General features: G+C 22.7%; 8 protein-coding genes across 8 annotated transcripts; 4 read left to right on the forward strand and 4 right to left on the reverse strand. All coding sequences in view use genetic code 6, as the record gives it.

The window, feature by feature from the left end:
• Nucleotides 1-72: 72 nt before the first annotated feature.
• On the forward strand, nt 73-2,837 carry TTHERM_00129370 (hypothetical protein; the record flags this gene model as incomplete). The annotated part of the gene is made up of 3 exons (XM_001016406.2): nt 73-191; nt 242-631; nt 1,130-2,837. Coding segments are annotated over exons 1-3 (2,100 nt in total). The 5' UTR covers nt 73-189.
• Nucleotides 2,838-2,999: 162 nt separating this feature from the next.
• TTHERM_000129329 (cation channel family protein) lies at nt 3,000-7,396 on the reverse strand (the record flags this gene model as incomplete). Its single annotated transcript, XM_012797679.1, has 7 exons — nt 3,000-3,435; nt 3,495-3,618; nt 3,692-4,634; nt 4,964-5,415; nt 5,486-5,785; nt 5,845-6,963; nt 7,147-7,396. The coding sequence occupies 7 exons, from the start codon at nt 7,394-7,396 to the stop codon at nt 3,000-3,002; spliced, it is 3,624 nt and encodes a 1,207-aa protein (XP_012653133.1).
• Nucleotides 7,397-8,037: 641 nt separating this feature from the next.
• On the forward strand, nt 8,038-8,818 carry TTHERM_00129330 (ser/thr phosphatase family protein; the record flags this gene model as incomplete). The annotated part of the gene is made up of 2 exons (XM_001016402.3): nt 8,038-8,549; nt 8,605-8,818. 2 exons carry the CDS (start codon nt 8,038-8,040, stop codon nt 8,816-8,818), a joined length of 726 nt encoding a protein of 241 aa, XP_001016402.1.
• A 1,362-nt stretch (nt 8,819-10,180) lies between these two features.
• On the reverse strand, nt 10,181-17,372 carry TTHERM_00129320 (REJ domain protein; the record flags this gene model as incomplete). Its single annotated transcript, XM_001016401.2, has 8 exons — nt 10,181-13,504; nt 13,629-13,830; nt 13,902-14,397; nt 14,502-16,344; nt 16,508-16,787; nt 16,953-17,139; nt 17,194-17,268; nt 17,327-17,372. The coding sequence occupies 8 exons, from the start codon at nt 17,370-17,372 to the stop codon at nt 10,181-10,183; spliced, it is 6,453 nt and encodes a 2,150-aa protein (XP_001016401.2).
• Nucleotides 17,373-18,482: 1,110 nt separating this feature from the next.
• TTHERM_00129310 (hypothetical protein) lies at nt 18,483-18,680 on the forward strand (the record flags this gene model as incomplete). The annotated part of the gene is made up of 1 exon (XM_001016400.1): nt 18,483-18,680. One exon carries the CDS (start codon nt 18,483-18,485, stop codon nt 18,678-18,680), a length of 198 nt encoding a protein of 65 aa, XP_001016400.1.
• A 1,055-nt stretch (nt 18,681-19,735) lies between these two features.
• Nucleotides 19,736-21,475, reverse strand: TTHERM_00129300 (GDA1/CD39 nucleoside phosphatase family protein). The gene is made up of 2 exons (XM_001016399.2): nt 20,744-21,475; nt 19,736-20,620 (listed from the first exon to the last, which is right to left on the reverse strand). Exons 1-2 carry the CDS (start codon nt 21,393-21,395, stop codon nt 19,905-19,907), a joined length of 1,368 nt encoding a protein of 455 aa, XP_001016399.2. The 5' UTR covers nt 21,396-21,475; the 3' UTR covers nt 19,736-19,904.
• A 999-nt stretch (nt 21,476-22,474) lies between these two features.
• Nucleotides 22,475-23,788, reverse strand: TTHERM_00129290 (fatty acid desaturase family protein; the record flags this gene model as incomplete). The annotated part of the gene is made up of 1 exon (XM_001016398.1): nt 22,475-23,788. One exon carries the CDS (start codon nt 23,786-23,788, stop codon nt 22,475-22,477), a length of 1,314 nt encoding a protein of 437 aa, XP_001016398.1.
• A 2,083-nt stretch (nt 23,789-25,871) lies between these two features.
• TTHERM_00129270 (transmembrane protein, putative) lies at nt 25,872-26,495 on the forward strand (the record flags this gene model as incomplete). Its single annotated transcript, XM_001016397.1, has 1 exon — nt 25,872-26,495. One exon carries the CDS (start codon nt 25,872-25,874, stop codon nt 26,493-26,495), a length of 624 nt encoding a protein of 207 aa, XP_001016397.1.
• Between the last annotated feature and the right edge of the window lie 46 nt (nt 26,496-26,541).

Here is a 26,541-nt window from a genome sequence, read left to right on the forward strand (position 1 = left end):
TTTAGATTTCATTAGACAGTAAATTAATTGGTAAAGAATTTGTAATTAGATAGATTATTTTTTTTAAATACGCATATTAACATTTTTGAAATAGTTTGTAGGAGATATAATAAATACAAGATAATTTTGTTATTACCAATAAATTATTTTATATCTTAAAGCCTAAAGATCTTTAATCAATCCTTTAAAATGTAAATTCGATAGTATTTCATTATTATTTGATGTTATTTATAAATAATAGGAATATAAATTACAATAAATCATTTGATAATGATCTTTAAAACCTATCAAAATCTTTTGATTTTTCGTTTGATGTGATAAATTCTTAAAAAATCTAAGAAAATAAGACATGTAGTACCAATCAAACAGTTTATTCTAACTATTTCCCTAATCAAACAAAGAAAAATTTCAGGAACTTTTCATAAAAAAAGCTACCTTTGGATAAATCAATTTCTCCCTCAAAGAAATTTATGATGAACTCTTAGAGTCAATAACAAGTAGATGAATATTAATGTTTAAATAAAAGATTGCTTGAAGGATTCTTAAAATTAAGAAAGTAAATTTTCCAAACTGAAAATCAAACTTATCAATAAAAGGATTTAAGTAATTGTAATGCTAAATAAAGTGCAAAGTAATACTTTTGTGTGTTACTTTACTAAAAACAAATATTAACAAAAATATAAAGCAATTAAATATACCTTATCATAAGATATTATTTTAAACAAAATAACATTAAATTTTAGAATAAATATTGTTATAACCCTTTAATATAGAATTGATTGAATATTTAATTATGTTTCAAATTATTACATGCAACACATAAAAAATACGGCTTTAGTCACATACTATATTAAATATTTAAAAGTGAAATAGCAATAAAAAAATGAATTTTTAAAAAATATTTGATAAGTAGTTTTAATAATTTTTAATAATAAAAATTAAATAATTTAATTTATTTTAAAGCAAACATAAAAAAATTTTTTAAAAAATTTATTTTAATATCAAGTTAAAAATATGTTAAAATTTATTGAATAATATTTATTAATAATCATTAAAATATTTTTTATTATTTAACCTAAATTATTTAATACAATATTTATATTAATGATAATATTTTATTATAATATAGTTTTGAGGGATCTAATTTGTCAACTTTAAATTCATATGAACCTCTTGCTAATATAAAATTAAAATTGTTTAAAAGAAACCTAAAAAAGAATCAAATTTAAAACTACCAGAAAAATATAAATGAAAATATACTAAGCATGGACCAATAATCAAAGTACTCGTTATTTGATAATACTGTATCAAAGTGTAGTTACAAAGCAATAGATTTAACAAATTAGTTTAATTTAAATAAAAACTAAGAAGATCATTCGAAATTCAACAATCAGACAAAATAAAACTCTGAACAAAAATAAAATAAGCAATATCTTTTAAAAACTTAATAAAATATCTGTAAAAAGAATAATTTTAAAACATAAGATTTGAAGCAATGTTAAATATAGAATAAATCAAAGATAAAAAATGATAAAAGTAAAAATGAAAATACTTTTTATAATTTTTAATCAAATGATTTATCCACAAGAGTAAGTTTTTACAATATTAACAAAAGTGATTCAAAAAATGACAGGATAATAAATTCTTAGCATAATTTTTTTTATGATTGTAATTTAAGTTTGGAGGAAACTCAAAATATGAATTCAAGTAGAAGTCAGTCTCCTTAATCAGAAACCTCCCTTATATTTAATCCACCAAAAGAAATACATTAAGAATTAAGCTTTATAAAACCTGAAGTAAACTTAAATTCAAAATTTCAAAAAATTAAGTTAAACTTGTGTAGGCCTAAGAGCTAAGATTCTTATAATAAACTTAAGCCTTTTCCTTCCAACAAAAATTAAAGAAAATAATCTTAATTTGTTTAATCATTTTAGAATGATCAAAAATCAATAAATAGCTTAATTCATGAAATTAAAAATTCAGATTAAATTTAGCCATCAAAAAAAAGTGAGTTATAAAATGCTTTTTCAATCAAAATAGAAAATTAAATAGAAGAAATCAGTCATGGCTATGATGATAAAGTCTTAAATAATCAGGATAAAAAAATCTAAATAAACTGTGATGAATAATAAGAGAGAAATTAACAATTAAATAGCAAATTGAATAGAGAAATCATCGGAATTGAATCAAAAGAATAAATTAATAGATAAGAATCAAAAGAATTAATCTAAAAATAAGAATCAAAAGAATTTATATAAAAATAAGAATCAAGAGAGTCGATTTAAGACTTTAAACTCTTCTAGATTGAGATTGATTAAGAAATCGAATAAAAATAATTTGAAGTTTTTAATTAATATCTATCATAAAACACCTATTTTATGGGGAAAAAACTTAAAAATTCAAAAATGCTAAACTCTAAAGATAGTACTTCGAAAATTGTTTGCAGAAAATCAACAAGCTTTTATAGGCTTAGAAATTAGCAAAATTAATCTTAAAACAAATTTTTTAATGAATTAATGGTAGATTAATTTTTGCACACAAAAAAACCTTTTGAAATCAATATTTAAGACACTTGTTGTAAATAGGAATAAAAAAATAGAGGCTAGAACAAATAATAATAAAAACACTTTAACATTTCATAAAGAAAATATTCCTATGATAGTTCTTAATAAAATAAAAATACAAGATTTTTTGAAATTCAAATGATGAGCTACAAACCAATAGGCTTATAAACTAGTAATAATTAGATTGACATGTAAACACAAAATTACTTTAACAAATAGTTGATTACAAACAGCATAGATAAAAGCTTAAAAATTAATTGTGAATAAATCTGAGAGTATGTCAAAATACTATTTTTAATGAAAATATTAATTTAAATGATAAAAAAGATGTAGCACAAATATGAATTAAATTTAAAAGTGAGTAGAAAAATAAATTAAAATAATTTTGTTTTATTTATTTAATTAACAAAAAGTAAAAAATTTTGAATTTGAATATCACAAGCAAAATATATTTTTATGTTAATTCTATGATTAGATTTTTTCAATTATTTTTTAATAATTTCCATTTGGAAAATAGAACTAATAGTTTCTGAGTCTATCAAAATCATAAATAAATAACTAATCAAAAATAATTACTAATTATTTAGAGCTTCCTTTACTAATTTATTAGTAAATACTCCCATTTTTGTTTAGAGACATTTGTATTTTATTTTAATTTATAGTCTAGTTACCTTCAGGCTTAAATCTAATTGATTAACAAACTTTTTTAACATTTAATTCTGAAGTTAATGATGTCATACAATCTGAGTTATTAGATTTACTTTTATCTAGTACAGACATCTATTTTAGTAAATTCTATGTCATGGTTTCGATTTTACTACAATTTGAGCAACTTATAATACTACAGTAAGCATAATTATGATTAGATTACCTATTATTAAAAAAATAGTATTACTTTTTTAATTTTGAAATAAATATTTAAAAATATACTATAAATATGATTAAATATTTTTCAGTACTAGTAGGCACTACTACTTAAAAGCATTTTTATTTGACTATGTACCTAATGTTTAAAGCTTATCCAATTTTTTTTGTGTTGAGATTATATTTTAGCCTATCAATTAAATATTTTAAAAAAGTTAAAATTTATGAACAAATAAATAAATAATAAAATAAGCAATCTTTACTATTTATATGCTTGATTAACTATTCTTAGTCTTAAGTATTTATGATTTTAAAACTTTGATCTTTAGTTTTCAGCTTCTTTTAACTTTTATTTCTTTTGATTTTACTTGTTTAATTAAAATGATTATCTTCTTAGGTTACGCTTTCTTCATCTTAAAATTATTTGCTTGATAATCCACTGAAAATAACACTTAATTTATTTGCAGAATTAGAAGCATTATTATCTGTTTATTCAGATAGACTTTAATTCTCTAATTAATGTATTTAAAGGCTTATTTTTCTGTCATTCTATATTCTTTGCTAATCATCATATAATAATCTTTTTTGAAATTCTCCTTACTTTTGCTCATTCTAGAGTTTTAATTCATTAATTTATTACTTAATTTCTTCTACTTCACTTTGGGAGTCAGATTGGGTTTAATTTTATTTATCTTTGTTTTCTTCCTCTTCTTCATCATCATAATCAGTTTCAGATTGAGATAGTAAACTTAAATCCCAAAGAGAAAATAGTTCAATATTTTTTAAATAGTAATTATCTGCTACCTTTTGAACTTTATCCAAATTTAAAATTGCATTTTAACTCTTTTCTCTTTACCTTCTCTTAAAATTTCTAATGGTTTCATTACATTCCTTTAAGTATTATCTTAGAATTATTTCCTTCTTTCCTTCATAAAATAAATAAGGACACTACTCTAAAGTATGATTTTTTTATTGACAAGATTAGCAGTATATGTGAATTTTTGACAAATTACTTTGATGTATAACTTAATCTTTTAAAAAGCAAAATTTTTAATATTCTATATCAAATTTGCTAAGAGTTTCTTTAAAATTAGAGTAAGAAATTTATAATATTGAAGAAACCCCAACACTTTTATATTTAAGCTTGCTATTAGTTTCCACATTCATAAACCTAAGCAATCCAAAGTATTATCCGTACCTAAATCTCTTTTTTATTTACAGAATAAATAAATTAAATTTATAAATGAGTAAAAAAATTCGTTTTTTATAATAAAGTGACAATAAAATAAAATATTAAAAAATATTTATAAAAATTAATAAATTAAAAATATATTTTATAAATAAATAAATAAGCACTTTAGTTTCTCAACAAAAATTGTAAACTAACTAATTTACACCTAAAATTTTTAATGCCAATTAAACCTTGTATGATATTAATATTTACTATATAAAAAGCTCAATACTGAGGAAAATGGTAATATGGTAGATAAAATATGATTTTGATAAATAGGCTACAAAATTTTAAAATGATTTACCTATATTTCTTTAAGTTCAGTTTTTTGATCATATTAGCAATATTCTAAAATAGTACCATCATTAATAAAATAAAGGATACTTTCATTTTCTTCTTCTTGATCATCATCATTTATAATTTATTAATCATGGCAATAAATTTTTTCTTTGACTTGAAGAGCTAACTCACTAAATATCTGCTCTGTAAAAATTTCTCTAAAAATAGGAACTTTTTTAAGCATTCTGATATATACATCTTGTTGTATTTCTTTCTATAGATAATCAGAAAGTGAAGAAAGAGACTTAATTGAGCATGATTAATCACAATATTAATCACTGTATAAGTATTAAATATATTTTTTTGCTCTGCATTACAAACCAAATTCGACATTGTTTTGTTTAAAATATTTATTTACTTTTGCTAATTCTTAAAGGTAGAGGTCTTACTTTTATTTGAAATCATATAAAATATTACCTACCATAGTTTATTATAATTGTTTAATTTTAATTAACTTTTAAGTATTTGAATTTAAATGTTTATTTACCAATTGAATTAATAGTGTAGCCAAAAATACCACATGAAAAGAAAGCTACAAAAATCATAAGTAATTTTTCTAACTAGCTTTATGCTGTAAAATCCCCATAGCCTATTGTTGTCATAGTAACAATAGCATAATAAAATATCTAAATATACCTGTTTGTTACAGATTCTGTTTAAAAGTTATAATTTACCATCCATCCTTAGCCTTATTATAGCTAATACAGTCCAACATAATTCCAGAGACAGGTAAATAAATGAGCAAAATATATCACTTAAACTAATAGATACAGCAAAGATAAAACTCCTAAATTATAAGATAATAAAGATATATGAATAAAAAGAATATTAACTGCTTAATCATACCATAAATCGATGTTTTTAAAAGAAATTATTCTCTAAATACTTCAAGTATTTTAAAAGGTTATAAAATCCTTAAAAAGAACAAGAATTAGAGTCCATTCACATCTAATATCTGAGAGTTAAGAGATATCATACTAATGAGATCTAACAAGAAATAGGAACTTATGTAATTAGAAAAAATCTGTAGGTGTTACTCTATAAAAGTGCCTTGCTCAGTTGACAAAGTGTTAAATTTGATAAAAATGTCTATGCTAAGTGCTATGGTGGAGATGTATTAAATAAAATAGATAAAAAATATATCTCTTTACAAATTAAAGCAAAATTCAAAAGGTATATAAAGAAAGAGAGTAGATGATATAACAAAGATTATAGCTTCCCATATGATATAAAGTGATGACTAACTTTGAAATAAAGGAAATTTCTTTAAAAAAAAAATTCCTATATTTTTAGAGGTGAGTTTGAATTTATTAAATGACTTAATTATGCACCCAAAATATTTTAAGATGAATTTTATTAGTTTCCTATAATTTTTGAAAGACAAAATACCCTTTAAATTACCATAAGTCATAAACTTTCCTAACTTATATCTATTAAATTAGGATATTTGATTTGAATGTGTTTAATTGCTGGACAAATCATTAATTAATCTAATTTAAATTTCTTTTAGCTAATTTGGTCTAAAAAATAATTTGTTTTGTTTCGCAATCGTTTACATTTTTGATACCAATGCCAATATTTCCATCCACTTTTTTTTCCAAATATCTTTTGTATTTTTATTTTCAATGTTTAGCAAGTTCTTTCTCTTTTTGAAGGCTTTTTAATTTACAGATATTAAGTTTGCTACTTATTTTAAGGATAATGTTTATTATTCCTTTAAATTAATCTATTGACTTTTTTGATGATTATGAGAAAGATGGATTGTTTCAATAAGAGATAATTTATTATCATCAGTTATAAATTTAGATATATTTTAATCTTTGGTGTTAACCTAAGAAATTTCATTCTCAATTTTTTAAAACTTGTTATGTGCATCATCGCACTCATTAAATAACATTTAATTTTATTCGCTAAACTTGTGCTAAGTGTCTTCGTTGCAGTTTCCATAACTTTAATCTATAGAATCTTTAGATAATTTAGAATTAAAATTAAAAAATGAAGAAATACACAATTTAAATCTATTAGAGCAAATTAAGGTAAAATGACTTAAATTGCCATCAATCAATTCGTAGAATGATAAATAAAATAAAGATGTAAATATCTTATTATTTTCTCAATAAAAAGTTAATTTAAATGCAAAAGAAATACTTTCATTTTGAATTTACAGCTGTTGATTTCTAAACTCGCTTACTACATCTTTGTATATTCTACTTTTATTTATTTTCCCTGCTGCTGTTAAGAGCTATGAAGGAAATTATTATAAAGAGTATGACTGGTCTCCTAAATTTTAGTTCTACTATTCTAATTTAGGCTATTTAAATTTGGTGAATATTCCTGATTCCTTACAATCTAATTGAGAAGAAGTGTTTAAAAAAGAGCTAATCTAATTAAGATTCATCTTATAATATAGCTAGAATTTTTATTTAAATTGATAATGATTTTAAAAATCTATTTTACTTTTCCTATTATATATTATTATATAGCCTTTATATATGTTTATTATATTTTTAATTATTCTTATTAAATAGCTATTTTTAATTAAAAGAATTATTGCTTTCTCAAAATTTTTTTCATAAACTCTCCACTACTTTTAATTATACTAAACTCTTTACAAATAGATAGAAACATCTTAGAAACAAATTTAAAAAAATAATCTCTACTTATAAAAACTTTATCTGTTTTTATTAAATGAATTGAATAAGAATAAAATTTTGAATAAAATTATAAATCCAACTAATTCTTACCTTGATATTTATTGCTATTTGTATAGAAATTTATGCTAATTTAATAAAATATGAATATTAATCTCATATTTTAACAATTTTCAGTGAATTTAATCTATTTTTTATTTGTTTGTTTGTAAAAAAATAAAAATTAGATTTTTCTGTATTTTCATCCATTTCTATTATAATTCTATGGAAGCAGAGAATAATATAGAAATTTTCTTTTTTATAAAAAATATATTTAATTTTATAGTAAATAGATAGATCAAATAAGTGATTGTTTAGTAAATAAGTAAATTAGGTTAATAAAGCATAAATGGATAGCTCAAATTAGGATGGAAGTTTTATAAAATTTGTATGTATATCAGATACTCATACAAAAGCAGGTTTACTAAATTTACCTAAGGGTGATGTTCTTATTCATGCTGGAGACTTCACATATACAGGAAAACCAGAAGAAGTTTATGAATTTAATGATTTTCTAAAAAACAGTGATTTCGAAGCTAAAGTAGTAATTGCAGGTAATCATGATCTGACATTCGATATATAAAACTATGCCAAAGATTACGCGTAAAGATTTCATTAAGATGAAAAGATTCCTATCGATGCTGTAGCTACTAAAGCCATGCTAAAAGATTGTATTTATCTGGAAGACTCTTCTGTAAATCTCAAAGGATATTCAATTTATGGATCACCATACACTCCTACTTTTTTTGATTGGGCATTTAATCTAGATATAGGAAAGCCTTTACAAAAAAAGTGGGAACAAATTCCTAATAACACTGACATATTAATTACACATGGTCCTCCTCATAAAATTCTTGACAGGTAAATAACTTAAAAGCCTTTTTATTCTTGAATCTTATAAATTTTTAATATTTAGATGCTATGATGGCTTTTAAGCTGGATGTCCAGATCTCAGAAAAGCAGTACTAGAAAGAGTAAAGCCTTTATATCACATATTTGGTCACATTCATGAAGACTTTGGGCAATTAAAAATTGATAATACAACCTTCATAAATGCTTCTTCTGTTGACTTCAAATATAAAACTAGAAGTAGTCCTGCCATTACATTTTCTTTGCCTATTAAAGATTGAATTTCTATCCTCTATTACTAGAAATTCTGATTAAATATGATTCAATTTTAGAATGCTTATAAAAATAAAAATACCAAATTTTTTTATAAAATATTCTTGAAATCTAACTTCATCTTTTTCAATATTTCATAATTCGAATTAGTTTAAAATTTATAAAAACAAAACTATTTTATTTAAAAAGGCAAAATGTTTGCTTTGGTAATAATTAATTTTAAAAAAATTGATTAATGCTTTTTGTAATCATAAAATCTTTAAATTAAATTTTAGAAGCATATTAAATAATTTATTTTTGTATTAAAATTAAATCGATAATTTATTTGAATGAAAAAATTAATCTTCTACTTGCTATTGATAATAAATATTCTATAATTCAATTTTAAATATATAATAGTATGTTGCTTTTTTTTAATTGTTAAACATACAAAAATACTTTATTTTTTCACAAAATGAATAAGTTACTTGAAAAATAAGAAAAGACATCTTATAGCTATTTAAATAGATAAAATATATTATTAATTGTATATATTTATTTATTTTTCTTTGAATAATGATTTGAATAAATATAAAATAAATTGATAATTAACATTTTATATCTATTTTCATTTTTGATTTAGATATTTAAATACTTATTATATAATTTTTTATTTTAAAAAAATTAATTTAATAAATATACTAAATAATCTATTATAAGTTTAAAATATTTTAATATTTTGCATATAATAAATAATATATTTATTTTTTTCAAGCAACATTCTTATTATTTAAACCTTTTCTTGGTATTTCTAATAAGGATTTATTACTGAGCTATTTTAAACGTATAAGTTATTTTTTTATTTTAAATATATTTTTAAAAATTAAATATTTGTTTATATAAAAAAATTAAATTTACAATATTTTTAATGTGTCACAAATCAGACACACTTTTTAAAACAATTAAATTTAAATATTCATTTTATGTATTAGAAATAAAAATTTAAAACTTAAATAATTATCAAATAATTTAGAGCAAAATTTATCAATATTTCCATAAATAAATTGCAATTTTTATTAAATAAAATAATTTTTTTAATCTAAATATTATCACTCCAAATCATTTTTAATATCATTTTTTTTAAATTTAAGAACTTTTCAAAACCCCTTCCCTCATATCCTACTCTTGTATTTTAATTTTTATAAAATGATAAGTTTTTGTAAAATTAGCTAATAATTATGGTTAGAATAAAATAGTTTTGTTTATTTTTTAGAGAATCGTATTACTAATTTTAACAAGAAATGAAAATAAAACAAATTTTTAATATATGTTAAAATAATAAAAGTTTTAAAAGGTAAAAGAAAAATAAAAAAATACATAATTTACATACTTCAAGTATCTATACTTGATATCATTTCTTTAATTTTTAAACTTTTAAATAATTTACTATAAATACTATTTTCATCATTGCATAAAAAATATTTTTTAACCAAAATATTTATCACCAATGAAAGAATAAGTTCTGTGAATACCATTTCTATTATAAAGGACACTAAAAATAAGATAATGAAATCATTTGATTCGCTTGGAGTTTTACCACTTGAAATAGCTAATATAATGTAAAAATATAACAACGAAATCAATAATTAGAAAATGACAGAAATAAATTTCCAAAATGAACCTTTTTTGAAAGTTTAAACAATAATAAATGAAGAGACTTTTAAAATTAAACTGTTAAGCAAAGCTATGAATATCTACTGAATGAGCATAGTGTAACCTGCAAACAATATTGAAATTGCAAGAGTGTGAATTAGTTTTATATAAAGTAGGGTGAATCTTGTTGGTCTTGAAATTTATTTATCATAAAGATAAAAAATACTAAATAATTAGTGAAATATTGCCAGTTTTTTAAAATTTGAAATTTTCTAATAAACAGATTATTATTTAGATTTTTCATTTTAGTTTTATAATTCTAGTGTTTAGCTTTAAGGACTTACTTAAGTATTTAGTATTTCTTCATTTTATTCACTGCAATTTATGTTTATAGTATATTGTCTTTTGATGAATAATTAATTAGATCTATTATTCAAATTATTTTCATTAAATTAATTTAAGCTACTTTAAGTTTAATAAATTGTTTTATTAACAAATTTTGTTGTTTTTTTTCTAATTAGGGTTAGGGGAATATCTGTAACTTAATTATCAGATAATGGAATAAATTATTCACTTTATGTTTACAATTTTTGTATATTCTCGTTGCTGTTATTATTTATTTTATCATTATTATTAATTTGATTATTGTTATTACTATTTAAAGCAATAGGAGAAATTTAAATTTCATTTTAATCTCCTACCTCTGGAATTTCCTGTAAATCAAGTTACTAGTTATATTGTTGTTACTCCAAGTTTTGTTAATTATAATCTTATCTTTCTGAGTGAACTTATTGATTCATTTTTTTAAATGAGCTTTTGTCTAGATATATCCCAATTATAAATAATGCAATTTAAATCAAGGTAAATGTAAATAATACCCAAAAAGCTAAATACTGATAAAAATAGTTAAAGTTTTCAATATTTTTAAAACCTTATTCACCAAATACAGTCTATAAATTTTTATTTTTGGTAAAAATATCTTCTAAGTCTTCAATTATTGTTGTAGGTTGTTATGTTTTGCAAAAACACATGAATTTATTATTATTTTTATTGAAAATACTACAATCGTTTTTATTCCATTTCACATCATTTTATTATAGACAAGTCATGCTGTACTTTTCGCTCTTAATCGCATTATCGAACTAATAAATTGTCAATGAATCATTCATGGGGATTTATGTATTTGAGCCATTTTAAAGTCCTTAACGACTCGAGCTATAAATTTAAGTAGATATTAACTGGTTCTTTGAATAAGTAAAATTTTAACTGACATTTTTATATTACTAAGTATACGCTTCAAATCCTGTTGTATTTTCATAAATATTTACTTTATAATTATTTCTTGTAATACTAAATATATTTGTTGAATTTTCAGTGTTGGATTCATCAAATGGTAGTGCGTATTAAAAGATATTTTTTTGAGTTATTTTATCCGATAAAAGCGAGGATAAATTACCACTTATAATTATGTGTCCTTGATTTGGTAAGGTCATATTTGTTAGAAGAAATCCTATATAATTAGATACATTACTGTAGTTTTAAAAATCATCAAATGAGTTACTGGAGTTTTGGGTAATACTAGAATTTAAAATTTTAAAAGAATCAATGACATTTTGCATATGAAGATCATTATTTTGCTGAAGAGGACTTTGATTATTGTTTTATATGCTTATAAAGGTGTTCTACATTGTTGTTTATAATTATTTAAAAATATCTTTTTTCTATGAAGAATAATTTTATTATGAATTAAATAATAACTACGAAAGCTATGCAATCACTTTATTAGCGAAAGTAAACAAAAGGGAAAATTCAGGCAATTTTAGTGATATTTGTTGCATATTTGTAATAATTAAAGTTAGTAAATTTGCCATTTGCTATGATAATTATTATTAAGAGTTTTTACTTATATCTTCACCAATTAAACTTAACGCAACTAGTTGATCAGTGTATTAACTTGAGCTTTAAATTTAAAGCGTTTTATTAACAAGATTATTTACAGTTTGATAATATTCGTCAGGGGATTTATTCTAAGCTAAAACTACTATTGTTATTGTGCTATTAGATATTCCAAGTTAAGAATCCATAGCCTATCCCATTATCACAAGATTACCTTAAGGGAGTACTGTCTAAATTTAATTGTTTATAGTCTAGTCTTGTATTTATCTTCTCACTATATTCCAAGGAGCAATTAATTCTTACTAAATATCTTCTATGTTATTGTAATAAAAGAATTAGTATGTCAATGGAAGGTCCTCATCATCGCAATTTTAATATTGAATAGAAAAAACAGTTTACAAAGCTACTCCTTATTATGGATCTACTCTCAAAGTACAACCTTATGGTGGGATATTAACTATAAAACTAAGAGTGGATAGACTTGGCATGAAAAATGATGGATTGTACACAGAAAAACGTATTTAAATTGTAGGCTTTGAAGGTTTTACATTTTAGAAGAAATTCCATACTCTGAATTTAACCTAATAATAGTCAAACTTTATAGCTCCAACCAAATTATTTTCGTATAACAAAGCTCCTGCATAGGACAAAATGTCTGAAGAAAAGTTTCCTCCATAAACGATGACAAAGTTTAATTCCTCATTCAAATTAATTTTTTGAGTTAGATGTGTAGAATTAAATTTTACTAAAAGCGATGGAATATCTAATTCAGTAAAAATGCAAGTTGCAGTGGAGTTAGTTTGCCTAGAACCTTTTTATCCTGTGATTTATAATACAATTATAGAGTATGGTGTAAAAGTTTTTGCAGGAAAAGAAATATAGCTCACTCCTTGTTACAATTAAACTTATTTGTCTGCATAATCATAACATACTCGATCATTAGAAGTTAGACCAACGCATGTCCATGTAAAATCAATGCTTTGAGGAGAGTTAGGGTCTTCTATTTCGTAATCTCTGAACACAGTATTCAAGACTAGTTTATTTTAAAATCCAACTATAAAACTAGAGCCTCCTTCAATTTGCAGATATAAATTTGTAATTAAAATGTCAACTGATACATTTTTGGCAGAAATAATTTTATTCTCTTAGCTTAGACTTACGGTTAGCTGTTAGTTAAAATTAAGGGATTAAAATTATAAATATATTTTTAAGTATTTAATTAATAGCATTTAAAAATTACTGAATTTTATAAAGTTAAAAATCAAATTAAGTTTAATTAGAAAAACTTACACTTATGTTGAGTGTCTTATTAGATATCAAAGTATAAGGTAGAATATCGTATTTAAAATTAGATTGATTATACTAGCTCAAACTTATCTACTAAAACTGGTTAGAAACTAATTGCAAATCAAACGGTTCTTAGAAATAAACAGTTTATCCTAGTTCACAACTTTCTACATAGAATTAAAAGTAGAAACTCAGGCTCATGTATCTAATATTAAAATATATAATTAGTAAGTTATTGATGAAAAAAAAAAAAAAAAAATATATATATATATATACCTGTAGATTGGCGGATATGTAGATTGCTAATAGCTGATTCTGATAATTTTTTATTTTTTGTAAAATATTGTAAATTGTTGTTAGCCTATTTTGTTAACTTTTAGCAAATAGTTGAATTGCAAAGTAATATTTTAATTTGGAGGAATATATTTAGGATCAATTGTCAAAGCAGTATTCTTGTTTTAGCTTGCATTTTGTAAAACCCTAATTAAATTCTATTACTATTCGTTGGAACCTATAAATTGCAATATAGACCAATTTAAACTTGCGAATTTTCTTCCTGCCTCATTTTAAATGTTAGAGAGTGTTATATTCACAGAATTACAGCTATTTTCTATGTAATTATAATTAAATTAAAGCTATGGAATTCCTGAAGGACTCTAATAGACTAAATTTCTGTAAAAAACATTTATGAAATCACTGCTATAGTCTTGAAACTATAACCTATTAGGCAATAAAATGATTGAATCATTCTCCATGATTGTCGAAGAATCGGCTGTTTAGAAAAATAAAATATAATTTTTGTATTGATTAAATAAGAATTCAAATATATATTCAATAAAAATGATCAATTTTATTTGTCAATTTTTTCTAAATTACCTAAATTAATTTAAATTAATTTTCCATTTATTTAGCATGAAGAATCTTAGCCAATAATATCCATAGTAGGCTGATCAAAGATATACTAGCATAGTGATTGCGGGGAATAGATATTATTAGGTGTGTCTTTCAATGGAGATCCGAAATCGATTGTTAATAAGGGAGTTGTTCCGCTTAGCCAGGAGTCAAGAACTGCAACATTTCTGTAGCTACACTGGTAAAAAAGGTCTCTTTGGTCATTTGGATTTTAGCATAGACATTTTTTATTGGTAGTATCAAATTTTCTTGTTTCTGTGTAGCAACTATTACATTAACCATTTTGAACCTAAGATAAATCGCATAATTCACAACTAGCGAAGCAAGGATTACACTTATTTAGATTCAAATAATTTGAGCAAGAATCACAAACGAGAGTAGTAAAATTACTTTAATAACCATTGGGGCATAAACTTACACACATTTTGTTATAAAAGAAAGTATTATTGTAACATGATAGACAGTTATTGGACCCAGGCCCATCACAACTTCCACATTTCTTATCACACTCTTAGCATTCATTATTTGTATTGATAAATTCATTAATTTTGCAATGGTCAACACATAAGTTAGTACTTAGCTATTTTAATAACCCAGTTTTACATACTTAACAATTTGTGTTAAGAGGGCCACTGCAAGATTGGCATGTGCTATCACAAGGAGAACATTTATTATTTGAATTCAAGTAATAACCATCTATGCAGCTATCACAACTGCTATCATCTCTGCAAGTCCTACATTATATTTAGCACTTCTTACAATACTTTTATTATTCATTAGAGGTGTCTATATAGTAGCCATTTGCAATATTGCATTCAGATACACAAATGTTATTTTAAGAAGTGGAGATGTATTAACTAGAATCTAAACAGATGATGCAGTTATTTTAAGTTGGTCCAGAACACTATAAACAACTTTAATGGCAAGGAGAACAAATATTTCCATTTAAATAGTATTTTTGAAAACATTTAGTACAATTTGTAGAATTATTACAGTTTTAGCAAAAGTTTGGGCAAAGTCTACAATACTTTTATAATGAATTGGAAGTGTCTACAAACTAACCATTATCTAAATCGCAATTAGAAACGCAAATATTATTTTAAGAAGTAGAGATGTATTAACTAGAATTTAAACAGATGATGCAATTATTTTAAGTCTGTCCAGAACACTACAAGCAACTTTAATGACAAGGAGAACAAATATTTCCATTTAAATAGTATTTTTGAAAACATTTAGTACAATTTGTAGAATTATTACAATTTTAGCAAAAGTTTGAGCAAGGTTTACAATACTTTTATAATGAATTGGAAGTGTCTACATACTAACCATTATCGATATTGCAATCAGAAACACAAATATTATTTTATGAAGTGGATATGTATTAACTAGAATCTAAACAGACGATGCAATTATTTTAAGTCGATCCAGAACACTACAAACAACTTTGATGGCAAGGAGAACAAATATTTCCATTTAAATAGTACTTTTGAAAATATTTAGTACAATTTGTAGAATTATTACAATTTTAGCAAAAGTTTGAGCAAAGTCTGCAATACTTATATAATGAATTGGAAGTGTTAACATACTAACCATTATCTAGATTGCAATCAGAAACACAGATGTTATTTTGTTTAATTGAGATATAAAAAGTTGAATCTAAGCAGACTACACAATCATTTTGAGTAGGACCAGAACACTATAAGCAGCTCTCATGGCAAGCAATGCAAGAATTTTGACTTAAATAGTACTTTTGAAAACATTTTGAGCATTTACTATTACCATCACAATCACTGCAATATTAAGGACACTTAAAAATAAATTAAAATAGATTAAACTCATATTTATAAATATTAAAAAAAGTAGTTTAAATATACAAAAAAAACTTTTGTTGATATGATAGACAGTTATTTTTAAATTTGATAAAAATAAAGGAAAAATCTTAAATAGCTTTATTTAATTAATTTATTTACATATTATACACCCAGAAAAAGTCCATAAAGATAAGTTTTATAATTTTACTAACCAAGTGATTAAAAGGTAATTGCTAGATCATAGGAGTTAAGTTCGAATGTTTTTATAAATTAGTAGCAGTATGAATCGGAGCAACATTTGAAGTATGGAGTTGAATAGCCATTTTTTATTTTAACTCCATTGGCTATTAAAGGCAACTGATTTGAACTATTAATTACATCTTTATCCGTGAATAGAAGAACACGAATAAATACATAAACAAATTTAATTAATTTATTCCTATTTAAAAAAAAATAAATTATCTAAAATAAGAAAGAAAGTCTAAGTTAAAATTAAAATAAAATTAATTATATTATATTTAATATTAAAAAATATTTTTTTGTATGAGTTCTTTTTTTGAAATTTAAAATCTATCATAATTTTTTAAACTAAATAAAATATTACTTGTCCTAAGGACTATAGTTTATTTAGAATTTTGTTTAGGAATCGCATGTAGGCCCAGATAAGTAATTGGTATCACTGCATTGTTTTTAAGTAAACTATGTGCATTCAGAAGTATTTAAATATTATAAATTAACAGATAAATCATCTGACTATGAATAATAGCCTTAATTGAGTAAACATTCACTATCTAAGATTATTGTAGGTAAAATAGCTAAAATTAAGTAAATTTTAATAAAAATACATAAAATATTTAGACCTCCTTCTTTCGAAGTTTATGTACAATCACCGAAAGTAGATTAGTAAGTTAAGCTCAATACTATTTAATTATAAAATTTAAATATTTTAAATCTTTATAAACTAAAAAATTCATTTACTTTTTAAAAATACTAAGAGGAAAAATCTGAATCTATCACTTCTCATAATCAATTTTGTTTTTTAAGTTTCCTCTATTTATTATTAATTAATTATTATATAGTAAGTCAACTCAATTTACCAAATTTAAACCAAAAATTTGAGAAACACTATTTTCAAAATTTAATCAAATTTTTTTTCTTATTTTAGACTAAATAGTTGTAAAAATTTCATTTAAGTGAATTTAAATAGTTGAGTATATCAAAAATTAAAAAGGAATTTTACTTTAAAGGACAGATAGGTAAATGCCTCACCATTAAAGATACTATGTTCATTAAGAAATTAAGATTTATTTTAACTTAAGAATCATTAAAACTTAAAGGTTTATTTTAATAAAAATTAAATTAGCATGAAGTTAGATTAAATAGAAATAATTGTTATTGTTTAATTAGTGGAAATAAATAGTTCTAGAACTGTATACTTCAGTTTATTACCAAACTCAATTTAGAATGTATATTTAAATTATCTCTAAAAAATGACTAACTAAATAATTAAGATTTAATTATTTTTATTAATGATAAATTCTTAATTAAAGATTTGTTCCTTTAAAACTTTTGGTATCAAAAATATTCTTAAACTATTAACACAACTTACATCAAACTAAATTCAGTATATATTATCATCTTCAAAGTTATCAAAAAATATTATTGAAAACTTATTAAAATTGAAAGCAGCTTAAATTCTCACAAAACTATCTAAGTTAAAAAATAAAAATGAGTTATATATTGTTAAAATTCAATATTTTATATTTTCTACCTTAATAATAAGAAAGAAAATATTTAAAATTCTAAGTTTTTGTAATTGTTAAACATCATTTTGTATATAATATTTAAATTTGTTTAATTTTAGCTATAACTTATCCAACTTTTATTTTTTTCCCACATATTCCTTTTTTTTAAGTTTAAAATATTAGGCTTACAATTATAATTTTATAATATTAAAAATTTTTAATTTAAAAAAGAAATGATAAAGGATTTTAAGGTAATAATAAATTTTATATTTGAATTTAGTAGAATAATATTGATTCAAATATTAATTTTCCTTATTAAAAAAATACTCCAAATACCTAATTAAAGATTGATCAAAATTGAAAAATATTAACTGAAGAAAAAAGTAGCTATGAGATAGATATTAAATTAAATAGGAATTGTCATAGCCACTTTTATTGATGAAATAAGTTTTTAACAAACAAAGAATTATAGGTAGAAATTTACTCACTTCTAAATGGAAAGTGAATTAGTTATTTTAAAATTCAAAAAGCAATTTCTTTAAAAGAAAAATCTTATGATTAATAATTTTGCTAATAAATTTAAATGAAACAATGCAGGTCAAGAATACTAAATCAATATTATTTTACTTTATATTTCATCTTTATTAAGTTTAAGATTATGGCTAAACAATTAATGTTAAAATATCAATAAATATAACTTAAAAATGGAATGAAAAGGGAATTTAAAATAATTATAAATTCAATATTGGAATTTAGTAAAGTACAATTTTCTTAAAAATTATATATCTTTATTTTTTAAAATTGCTCCTTCTTTATAACTCAAGATTGCTCATAATTATTACAGGATATGAATAAACTTAAGAAAAGTGGCTAAGAGATTGAGATTAAATTAAATTTGAAATAGCCAAGTTTATTGATTTAATGAAGATTTAAAAAAGTAAGAATTAAAGATGAATATTTTCTCATTTCTTAATTGGAGAGAATTTAGCGATTTCAAACATTTGAAAACCTATTTTTTTAAAGAAAAAATCTAATGATAAAAGTAATATTATTAATTATTTTATTTTTATAAATATAAAACAAAACTACTTAAAATAATTCCAAATCAAAATTTTATTTTGTTTCAATTCAACTGAATTTATTGTACAAATTAATCATGAGCCTTATTATGAAATTTTTATTTGTAACTATATTTAGGTGCACCAATAAGCTAAATTGTTAATTTTAATTTTAAATTTTTTTCTCATATACACACCTCAATTATTAATAAAGTTAAATCTAATATATAAAATTTTATTTCTTAAATAAAAAATTAAATGGTATTATGTTAGAACAAGCAAATTTATTTATTCTTTAATTTAAATTAATACGAATTTTGATATTTAAATAAAAAATTTTTATTTAAGAAAAGAAAAGATAAAAATAAAATTAAAATATTAAAAATATATTACAAATTTATTTCTAAATGAATACAAAATACAAAAAAAATGCTTCAACTATTTATACTTGATATAATTTATTTTAAATATAAACTGCTAAATAACATTATTGTAAATGGTTTTATCATCTTCATATAAAAATTATTGTCTCAATAAAACATTTATTGCTAACACAATATGTAATAAAACTTTTAAAAGTATTTCTGTGGTGCTAATTAATGAGGGTTTATAATATTTATTATGTTTATTTGAAGTAAGATATAAAACTAATTGCACCAAATAATGAATGTAGGTTAAATAAAGCATTGTTTATTTAAGGTTTGAACAAAATAATAAAATAAATATCAACTTTTATTTACAAATAAGATATTCTCAATAATTAATATCATTTACTAATTCTAAACAAATTTATCCATATAATTCCCTACAAGATAATTAACTAACTCTTTACATCAGTAAAGCAAGAGTCCATCCTGGACTAACTGAATTAATTTTTTATGGTACAAATATTTATCTATCAATTTCGATATTGTAACCAAATTTTAATAAATTCTCTACATAAGTAATCAAAAATAGAATATTTCCTAAATCTTCTTCGTCTTGAAATTAGAGAGAAGCATCTTTCCATGATAATGAATAAAGCTACTCAGTTTTTTATGAAAAATCTCTTAAAATAAATTAATTATTAAACCCTAGTAAATGGGCAGCTTTTTAAATTCCACTTGATGCATATATAACCATATGAGCAGGTAAGAGATATTAATATTGGTTTTACATAGCGCATTGCTTTACATCTTAAAAAAGACAATTATTTTTGTTGACATCTAAATAATTTAATATTGATTAACGACATTCTGAGTATATTCCAAGTCCTTTTATTTTATATAAAACATCATTTATCTTTTAAATGCCTTCATAACCATTAAAAAAGCATGGAGAGTGTATAATAAACGAGCTTGTTGGGTTTTGAGAAAGAAGAATATTTTTTCTTGCCTTTAATTTACCATAACCCAGATAAGAATAAGTATAAATATGCCAATCATTGAAGCCATTTATTACCATATCAAAATCGTACGACTGATTATTCTCTATTAAAAATTAAAATTTTTGTTAATATATTTATTAAGAAAAATAATTAATTGCATTTAATAATATAATCAAATTATTTCAATATGAAAGATTTCTATTGAAATTTTAAGAATTCCATTTACCAATACGCTTTGTTTTCGGTAGAAATGCAATTTAAGTTGAGGCTCCTCCAAGTTCGATAGTAGCTACAGTTAAAGTAACTTGATTCTAGTTGAAAGTGAGCATATTCAGTAAATAATTAACAGATACCCAAAGATAGGCTCCTTCTTACTAGCCAGTTAATATAGAACACCATTCGTTTTATTTAGATTAAGGAAAATAATATCCCTATTGGCTAAGTAATGCTTTCGACTCATTAATAATTTCACTCTGTATTTATTAGTCTAGTAGTCTCATACCAGCAGTAGCGCCTAAAATTATTGGGGTTTATTGTCTCATAATAAATGGAACTTTTTCGTTAATATAGCTAAAAATATCATCAAAATAAGCTTTTAATTTATGAGTCTAGCCTTAAAAATGTGCAAGTGGTTCATGAAATTTTTTAGATTATGTAGCATTCAAATTAAAATGTGGCACTTAAGAAGAGCGCAAGCAAGGCCATTGATAAATTTATACTTTGGTACCTGAAGATCCAGCATCAAGAACGATACCATAGCAAGTTTCTGCTGCGTTTGTTAAATAAACTATGTAAGAAAATAAGATAATTAAAACAGTAGAAATAAGTATAATTTATTTTTTCTATAAAAAATTGAATAGCCCATTTAAAAAAACCATTTTAAAAATTAAAATTAGACTAACAATTTGTTAATTATTTGATTTAATTTGTATTGTTTTTAGCTATTCTTTACTTTTAATAATATAATTTTTATCTCTTTAATAATATTTGCAAAAATTTAACGTATCAAATCAATCAGTATAATACAATTTATTTTTGTAAAATAAAAATATTCAATAAATTATTTTTTAATTGAAGTAAATATTTTTAGATATTTCTTATTGTTGTTAAATTTTTTAAAATTAAATTATTGATTTTAATTTGAAAAAATATTACTACAATCAAATTTCATGTCTAAATCAAAATAAATATAATTTAATAAGGAATATTCTAATAACATAAAGCAAATTAATTATTTTATATTCAAATTATAGTTAATCCTGACTGGCACTATCTTAGTATTTGAATAATACAACAGAAATATTGGTTTTTATTATCATTTTTAGTGAAATAATCTTTGATACATTATATCTTTCTTTTGTTGTAGTGAAAATTTCTTACATCTTGTTTAGCTGTTTTATGTGGTTTTTATTTGATTGATTTTGAAGCTTTCTTTTTTTCTTTTGAATTTTATGTTTACATAATAAATAAAATACATGTATTAATATCTAAATAAAATAAATAACTAAATGAAGAAGTAAGTAAGTAAATAAATAAATTGATTTTAAATTAAAAAGTATTTGTAATTAAAGAGAGTGTTTATTAAACAATGTAATCTGTTTAAGTAAATTATAAGCTTTAAAAAAAATTAATTAAAAAGTGAAAGATAAAATGAATAATCAAATCTGGATAAATCTTATTTATATTTTGATATAAACAAAATAGATATTTAAGAATATACCCTTCATCATTTTTTATCAGAAATATTAATCAAATTAAAAAAGATAAGATTTTAAAATAAAACATACGCTTACAGGAAATAGTTATTATTTATAAACTACATAATGTATTTATTAAGGTAAATACGATACAAAGAATATTATTATTTCTGATTACAAAATTTTTGATTGATAGAGCTAACTATCTATCCATTTTATATTTGGTTTATTCAATTGATTTCCTTTTTTTTAACTATTTTTCATTCCCACTTAGAGATCTTTTGATCAACTGTCTTGAAAGGTCCCCAAGTGCAAACTCTAAGTCTTCTTTTGATGAATTCCTTCTTTTCTTCGAAAGATAAATCCTAATTTAAGACCATTTTTTATGCTAAAACATCATAGTTTGCACTTGCTACTAAAACAAACATTTCAAAGACTTGAGTATCCTTAAACATAGCTGCTTGCTTACCCTTTTTGTACTCTTCCTTGTGCTTCAAGTAGAGGTCGTAATTCTTTGTCCAGTGTACTCCAGGATATTAGTGGTGGACGACGTGGTAATCTTCGTTCAAAACATTGAATACACCATCAACGATTGTGACACTGTTAATATATTCGTTTTCAGGATCTTGATCATCAATGAAAGCGTGCCATGCCCAGTTGATAGCAGAGAGAATGAAGAAATTCTCAAAGAAAGGATAGATAACATACCAAAAAGTGAATGAGGTGTTAGTTAACTTTAATACTAAGAAGACAAAAGAGAACCAATAGAGAGATCCAAGGAACATCTTGAGACAAATGCCATACTTTCTTTCCTTATAGAATTGAATGATAGTAGAAATATTCAAGGAATATAAAGCAAATCTAGGAATATATCTAATCCAGTTGAGCCAGGAGTCTCTTGGTCTATCAGAGGTACTGACAACATCTTCTTCTCTGTTATCATACTTGTGGTGGTTGATTGAATGTCCATAGACGAAGCTTGCTGGTAAGACACCGTAGAACAAACCAATCCACCAGTTAAATATCTTACTTAAGAAAGTATAAGGTTCCTTGTAAAGGCCAGCTCCCATATGTCCTTCTTTGTGGGAAAGGGCATAGCACCAGGTGAAGTTAATTAAATAAGGACCAAGTCTGAAAAGATTGTAGAGAACACAAAGGGTCCAACTGAATCCATTATTCATGTGGTCATTCAAGCAGTAGAGGAATGCAATTGGAAGAACTACAGCTAATAAAATGATAACATTGATAGTGTAGGCATCTTCCTTGTAAGCAACAAACTTTTAATTAAACTTCTCAGTTTTAGAATTGATCCATCTAGAGATAATAAAAATAATACCAGTACCGTTTGTACCTCTAAAACCTCTGTCGATCAAATCCCATAAAGTACTTAGAATAACCAAGAAAATGACAGGGGAAGAAATTATAGTACAGAAAATACCAGCTACCAGCCAGATAGTTTCACGAACTACTGCTTTTTATGTTTGCTGGGTTGGTACTGTCTAGTCTGAACTCTTGGGTTAGGATGTTTCTTTTTTAGAAGATTCTACCTTTTTTGAATCTGTTTTCATGCTCATCACTTTGAGTCTTCTTTGCTTTTTTCCTTAATTTTGTTTTTATATATGAAATATAAAAAGTTATTTATAATTTAAAATATTCGTAAATACTAATCAGATTAATTCGTTTTTAAACTGAGAGAATAACTTTTTAAATAGAACTTTTAATCGATCAATCAATTTATAGATATTTTTTATAAATTTTATTAAAGAGAGAAATCAAATTTTCACAATATCTTTCTAAAAGCAAAATGTAATATTTTGAGAGAGAAATATTCTTACTGAATTAATCGCATATTCAAAGTATCCTTATCTTTTTTAAATTTTTTTTGCTTAAGAGTTAAACTAGATCACCAACCAATTTTTCGTAAGCAATTTGTATGTAAAAGTAAGCTTTTTCTTGATTCAAAAAATATCAACAGACTTTATTCAGTAAATATGTTTTTTTTAATGGCTAATAAAATGATTTACAAATGTGATGATTTAATTAATTTCCATAAAATAAATAAATGGGAGAGAATAAAGTTACATACATACAACAGGTAGATAAAGCAAATATAATTTTTTTTGAATTTTATTCTTATATAGTATGGGTGGATCTTTTTGCAATTATCGAACAGAAGTTATTAGATCAATTATATAATATTTTTAAAAAAATATTGATGCGAAAGAAAATTAATGTTAGAATCTTCTGACATCACCTACAAATAAATATTATCCTCTCAATAAGATGTAATTAAAAAAAGGAAAAATGTATTGAAAATTTTCAAATTCTAATGATTTATCTAGCCTCCCAGTCAAGAAATAAAAGATATCAGCTACAAATAATTACTTTTAAAAAGCTTTTTGTTCTATGCAATTAAATTTAATAATTCAGATTTCTCTGAAAATACTTCGATAATATCTATATATTTTGTCAAAAATGTCTGATAGCCAAACAATACATATATATTTTTACTTGATTAATCTCTCCTGTCTAATATTTAGGCATAATTATATATTTAAATACTTTTTCTTTGGGTAACTCCTCAGAATAAATTTTAATCTTGTAACAATCAATAAATATTCAAATAGATTCACGTAATTACATAAATTAAATCCCACACTTAATATTTAATACTTTTTTTAATTACATTCAACTCTTTAATAATAGCCAAAAAGTCAATAGTAATCTAAAAATGCTTGATATAATAATATTAAATTTTTTTAAATAATATTAATTCAATCTTCTAAGGTATTAAAAATTAAGTGCAACAAAAAACAAATTTTGAATTCATCTATAATATAAATACAATTCAGTCATTTTTTAATAAAGAACAAAATTTTTTTAGACCTCCTCAGATTTTTTCGCATAAAAGAATATATTGTTTTTATTTTCTAATCTGCTTCATTAAATACATTTATTCATTTAAGCATTTTCATAAACTGAATTATAGAAAGGCTTTTATTTTTTCTTTGAAATTGTATAGAGAATAATAAAATCAGCAAAATAATTTAATTTTTCTTTTTTTTAATTGTACCGCCCGCCTAGCTCAGTCGGTAGAGCGCAAGACTCTTAATCTTGTGGTCGTGGGTTCGAGCCCCACGGCGGGCTAAATTTTTTATTTGATTTTTTTAAATTAAATTCAAAATAAATGAAGAAATAAATTAAAATATATTTTCTCTTTTCTCTGAAAATTAAAAAAGTGAAAGAAGCTTAAAATTATAAAAATAAGATATTTTTTTTTATCATAAAAATATTAAGTAAAATTAATAGTGTTACAATTAGTTGATAGTAATTTTTTTTCAAATGATATCAATAAAATAAGGTGATATCATCTTAAATAGAAAGAAGCTTAAAATAATGAAAATAAGATATATATTTTTATCATAAAAGTATTAAGTAAAATTAATAGTGTTACATTAGTTGATAGCAATTTGTTTTCAAATGATATAAATAAAATAAGGTGATATCATCTTAAATAAATAATTAGCTAATAATATTATTATTACGTATTTTGGTTGTGGTAAAATCAAAGTTAAAAAATCATTCAATCAATATAAATTTATTGACAAAAATCTAAAAATAGTTAGTTTATTTAACACTTGATTATTTTATAATCAAATGAATAAGCTTTAATAAATATAATTCAAGTTTGATGACAGAGGATTGATGATGCTTAATTAGGTGAGCATATTTGTAGTTACCTTTGTGAGTTTAGGCTATGGATTAATTGTTTACTTCCACTTTCTAGCATGTAATTGCCTTAATATTCAAATTCCTGGCTTATAAGAAAAGATTGAATAAAAGATTTAGCAATATGGTTTAGCTGCTATTGCATAAATGGTTTTTGATTTGATTACTATTCCCTTAATTTTATACAATCTATCTCGCTTGCTCTATCGCAAGTAGATTCACATTTTTTTTGAAATCATTTTTGTCATAGCTCTTTTTATGAGGATACTAGCAGGTTCATTAATTTATTACTTCAATCTATAAAAAGATGAACTTTCTTACATTTCTTTTATTACTTTCTAAGATTATTGCAGTAGCTTCTTAAACATTACTCAAGATCTTTGCAATGTTTTAGAATCAATAAATTCATATTCAAATTCTAACCTCTCATTGGTTTCTCTTTCTACTCTGAATTTGCTATTCTTTTTGATTTTTTACCATATTAATTATAAAGAAACTAAAGCAAAGCATAAGGATTTAGAGTTAGAAATGTAAGAAGAAAAAAATAGTTGATAAAAAAAATTACAAATTAATTATCCTTAAACTAAAAAAATATTTT

The sequence above is a fragment of the Tetrahymena thermophila genome (assembly GCF_000189635.1).
Source record: "Tetrahymena thermophila SB210 genomic scaffold scf_8254645, whole genome shotgun sequence".
NCBI classification, from domain to species: Eukaryota; Ciliophora; class Oligohymenophorea; order Hymenostomatida; family Tetrahymenidae; genus Tetrahymena; species Tetrahymena thermophila.